This window comes from Gekko japonicus, unplaced genomic scaffold (assembly GCF_001447785.1).
Source record: "Gekko japonicus isolate JY-2015 unplaced genomic scaffold, Gekko_japonicus_V1.1 scaffold3657, whole genome shotgun sequence".
Lineage (NCBI taxonomy): Eukaryota > Metazoa > Chordata > Lepidosauria > Squamata > Gekkonidae > Gekko > Gekko japonicus.
The window spans coordinates 82,341-87,684 of NW_015165347.1; the positions used below are offsets into that span (position 1 = coordinate 82,341).

At 50.5% G+C, this 5,344-nt stretch overlaps 1 protein-coding gene across 1 annotated transcript in view; it reads right to left on the minus strand.

Moving 5' to 3' along the window:
- Positions 1-2,430: 2,430 nt before the first annotated feature.
- The window catches only part of PTPN20 (protein tyrosine phosphatase, non-receptor type 20), a gene marked incomplete at its 5' end in the record, with an annotated part of 46,333 nt that continues 43,419 nt past the window's right edge, over positions 2,431-5,344 (minus strand). The window contains 2 exons of the mRNA XM_015410574.1: positions 2,431-2,511; positions 3,887-3,949. Coding sequence (XP_015266060.1) covers positions 2,431-2,511; positions 3,887-3,949 — 144 coding nt within the window. The remainder of the gene's footprint in view (positions 2,512-3,886; positions 3,950-5,344) is intronic.

Below are 5,344 nucleotides of genomic sequence, written 5' to 3' on the forward strand. Positions count from 1 at the left end.
GGGTAGCCATGTTAGTCTGTCTGTAGCAATAAAAAAGAGCAAGAGACCAGTAGCAGAAGTGAGCAGTGACTCACAAGAGCTCCTCCCCTGCCACAAATTTTGTTAGTCTTTCAGGTGCTTCTGGACTCTTGCACTTTCCTGCTTTTAAAAAGGTAAAGGTTCCCTTGCTCGAAAGCCAGTCGAATCCGACTCTAGGGTTGCGGTGCTCATCTCCGTTTCAAAGCCGAAGAGCCAGCGCTGTCCGAAGACGTTTCCGTGGTCGTGTGGCCGGCATGACTAAACACCGAGGCGCACGGAACGCTGTTACACAGCAGTTATTCTCTGGGTAAAAGGCAGTCATGTGTGAAGCCACCGTGAAACCTCAAGGACATGAGAGTTAGCAGGGAAAGGAAGAACAAAAAGCATCTAAAACAGAGTTGAAACTTGACTCTGTCCTCTGTGGAGGAGATACTGGTGAGATTCAGAAGAGGGCGAGAAAGGAGGGGGAATGCATTCACTGAACACAAGGGCACGAGCAACTTCATTTGAACCAAAGCCCCACGCTATGCCCAACGTGGGCTGGATCATGGTTGTATGACCAGACTTGCAGTCGGATGTACATTCGAGGAGCATAGCTCGCCTTAAACGGGGCTCATTCATTTGGTGCTGCTGAAGTGCCTATATGGGAACGGAACTAAAACAGATCTGGAAGATTCCCCCTGATAAAGCTGCATGCAAAACACGCAGGGGTTGTACAATGATTAAAGAACCTTTTCCTTCTGTGCCATTTGTCTCTTCACCTTTGTGCTGCAAGTGGGGAGGAAGAGCTTCCAGTTTCTCTCCCACTCCACTTTTGCCAGCACAAAGGGTTGGGGGGGGGGGGTCGCCCCTTTTCTCTGGTTCCACGTGCCCTAGAAAGACATGTGGAGCCAAATAAAAGGGGCAAAAAGCTTCATGTCCCTTGGAAAGACATGTGGAGTCAGGGAACAGGGGGTGAAAAGCCTACCCTCCTGCCCTTTTCTGATGGCAAAAGCAGGCTGGGAGAGAAACTCGAAGTTCCTCCCCCCTCACAAGGACTCCCTTGCAAGCACTGAGAGAAGGAGAACTTTTTACAGTGAGTTTCCACAGTGTGCATCTGCCTGTGAGTGAGTCGGGTCGTGTAACTGTGACCTGGCATCACTGCTCCCTCTAAGCTATGGAGTCCTGTGAGCAAAAATCCTACTTTGTGAGCTACTGGCATTATAGCTGTGAGTGAGCCATCTGGCTACTGCATAAGTTAGGTTGCTCTGGAGCCATGCTTCCTGAGCCAAGACAAAAATGTGTGAGCCGGAGGCTAAAAAAACTGTGAGCTAGCTCACACTAACTCATCTTAGAGGGAACTCTGCCTGGCATGTGTTGGATTTATCACGCAGCTTGGCAAGAAGAAGAAGAAGAAGAAGAAGAAGAAGAAGAAGAAGAAGAAGAAGAAGAAGAAGAAGAAGAAGAAGAAGAAGAAGAAGAAGAAGAAGAAGAAGAAGAAGAAGAGGAGGAGGAGGAGGAGGAGGAGGAGGAGGAGGAGGAGGAGATTGGATTTACACCCCGCCCGTTACTACCCAAAGGAGTCTCAGAGCAGGTTACAATCTCCTTTCCCTTCACCTCCGCACAACAGACACCCTGTGAGGTAGGTGGGGCCGAGAGAACTCTTTTGAGTTGTGCTTGAGAGAACAGCTCTGAGAGAACTTTGGGTACACCAAGGTCACACCAGCAGCTGCATGTGGAGGAGTGGGGAATCAAAACCATTTCTCCCAGATTAGAGTCCGCGCTCCTAACCACTACACCAAACTGGTACTTCCACTCTCAGAGGGAGAGTGGAAGTACGTTTCTTAGAAAGGATTGCCCTACAGCGTAACTCCGCCTTGCTTGTTTGGAAGGTGTTGCCGCTGCTGCTTAAAGGTCATGTCATACCACAGCTGTGTTTCAGCAAGGCTTCCGAGGATACTGATGACTGAGACTGGCCATAGTCTTAAACCAAGAGATGGGGATGAGCTATGTCTTTCCTGGAGGGATTTGTCATGGGACACAAAGCAGGTCTGTCCAAAATGTAGGCTCACAAGATGCCACTGCAAGAGGCCAGTAAGAAAGAGGAAACTCTTCGTGACCCCGGAATGTCTCACACCCTCCCAGCCATTAGCCCCAGATAATTTCCTGGGCCTCGACACACCACTACAAATACAAGCAGAACCGAGTTCAGAGACCGGCGTGTGTATTTCATAGCCTGTTCCTCAGCCACATGTCCACCCTTGGAGTGCCTCCTCTTCGTAGGTAACACTTCAGAACACCGTGTTCTTCAAACACACATATGCACCCAATTCTGTTCACACAGCACCTTTGGGTGCCCTCGGGGGCACCTCAGTGGAATGGACTGCAAAGAACCAGGAGAGTCCGAGGGAGACGGGGACGGCAGAGTCTTCCTTAGCAGACCAGCTGGGAATTCATGTTCTGGATGTTCTTCAGGACGTCAAGCACGATTTCGTAGCAAAACACATACTGCTCCTGCACGTGAAGAAGAGCTGGTTGAATTTCAGAGCCGAAGACAAAGGTGCTGGAGAAATGGCCACACTTAGGGAACCTTCCAACCCCGGAAGCATCCACACTTTTTCTAACTGCAGGAGCTGTTCCTCTGGGTTACACCAGCGTTTAACCAAGGCCCGATCTGCATTAGCATTTGCCCCGCTGTCTTACCAAACCCACACTGGAACAGAAACTCCCCTCTGCATTGCATGCCACTGTCACTTTGGTTGATTGCCGAATTTCGTGGCAGCGTCCAGACTGCATGCCCCTTTCACTTTGTTTGATCTCTCAGTTTTACGGTAGCCGTCTGCATAGATTTATGGCTGTTTTATGGCCATTCAGGGATGACTCTACAGTCAGTATCTCCTGCCAACCTAGCAGTTCAAAAGCAAGAAATTGCAAGTAGATAAATAGGTACCGCTTCAGTGGAAAGGTAACAGCGTTCCATGCGCCTTGGTGTTTAGTCATGCCGGCCACATGACCACGGAAACGTCTTCGGACAGCGCTGGCTCTTCGGCTTTGAAACGGAGATGAGCACCGCAACCCTAGAGTCGGATTCGACTGGCTTTCGAGCAAGGGAACTACAGTCAGTATGGCATTGGCCTGGGGTAGTTGAACGTGGTTTTGAGCCTCATCTTTTTCTGTTCCAGTGTGGGTTTGGTACAACAACGGAGCAAATGCTAGATGCAGAATGGGCCCTTGTCTAAGGGAGCAGTTCCCCTCACTCCTCATACCCTTCCTATCCTTTTGTGTTCTTTCTTTCCTCCTCCTGGTCTTGCAGCAGACGAAGACATCTCTGTAGGTCTCTCCTGCCTGACCAAATGAGATTTGCAAATCACCTGATACTAGACAAGCTAGCCAGTTGTTTTAAGCAGGAACTCATTAGCATAACAGGCCACACCCAACAGCAGAAAACTCATTAGCCTGTTAGGCCACACCCCTGACAGCACAGCTCATTAACCTATTAGGCCACACACCCATGTTACCAGAAGTGTGGTCATCCAGCCACACCCACCTTTTGCTTCTTATTCCGTTTACCTTGTTTGTTGTCAACACCCAGGGCTTGTTTTGTAGCAGGAACTCCTTTGCATGTTAGGCCACACACCCCTAATGTAGCCAATCCTAATGAGTTCCTGCTGTTGGGTGTGGCCTATTATGCTAATGAGTTCCTGCTGGGTGTGGCCTGATCGGGAGCCAGCCGGAACTCCGTTCCTGTGCGTTCCTGCCCAAAAATAGCCCTGTATTTAAGCATGTATGTTCTATGGCTTGTTGCCGTAATAAATGCCTGCCTGACTGACTGACTACAGTTAGCTCCGTTCTGTCTGTGCGTCAAGGGAACCCAGCCCAGAAGCCTTACCTTGGTCTGAACCATGCCAAAGCGCTGACGTCTCAGATCCCTCACTATCTTCTTGATGTCGAACTGCAGGGAGACAAGAAGGTCCTTCATTTGCAGCCTCGGGCCAGGCCATCCACGTGGTCCCAGCCCTTGCCTCTCCCGTAATACGCAAGGAAGACGCTGGCTGTCTGACTACCCCGTGAGGTGGGCCACCAGTTATGACTCCCCTCCAGCAGACGACAGGGAGGGACGGAGGCTGAGCGAGAAAGAGGCTCGCCCCGGGTCACGGCCAGGCGGCAGGCCAGGGGGCATCCTGAAGTGTAGTTTGGTGCCCTCCACCTCCTGCCCTCTCTTGCCTCCTGCATCTGGAGTATGCCTGCATCTGGACTATGCCTCCTGCATCTGGAGTATGCCCCCCCCTCCTGGACCCCACTCTTCCATGTGATGTTATTTGTCTGCAGAGTGTCAACGGGGAAGCATTCCAGTAAAAGGTTGCATGCTTGCACCCATCCTAAGGGGCTGAGCATACACGAAGCTGCCTTCTTCTGAATCAGACCCTTGGTCTATCAAGATCAGCCAGGCAAGGGCGTAGACTTTCCAATTTTCCGGGGGGGGCTGGGGCTGGGCCAGAGGCATTGCTAAGTCATTAAAAGAACTGGGACCCAATGACATCATAGGGAGGATCTAGTGACATCACAGGCATGGTCATTATCTATGGAGGTGGACCCATGTGGGGTTTAGGGATGGGCTCCCCAGAAATTTAGGGAGGCCTGGGAACCGCCCTAGCAATGTCCCTGGGCTGGGCTAACCCCAGGAACAGTTGCCTTCTTAGAACACTGCTTAGAAACTTAGAAAGCCCCCACACACACCCCACACTGGAATAAGAACATAATATCAGGCCATACCACATTGCAATAAAGCCCCTACAACTTTATACAGAAATACTGAGCTTCCCTACCATTTGCCACAACTAGCCCACCACACAAGAAGAAACTTAGAACACTGCTTAGAAACTTAGAAAGCCCCCACACACACCCCACACTGGAATAAGAACATAATATCAGGCCATACCACATTGCAATAAAGCCCCTACAACTTTATACAGAAATACTGAGCTTCCCTACCATTTGCCACAGCTAGCCCACCACACAAGAAGAAGAAGAAAAGATAGGATTTATACCCCGCCCTTCACTACCCAAGGGAGTCTCAGAGCGGCTTACAAACTCCTTTCCCTTCCCCTTCCCACAACAGACACCTTGTGAGGTAGGTGGGGCTGAGAGAGCTCTGACAGAAACTGCTCTTTTTCAAGGACAGCTGTGCCAGAGCTTGTGACTGACCCAAGGTCACATCAGCAGGTGCAAGTGGAGGAGTGGGGAATCAAACCCAGTTCTCCCAGATTAGAGTCTGCACACTTAACCACTACACCAAACCACCACACAACCAGGATCAAGATTCCTAAGTGGACCAACAGACAGGCAT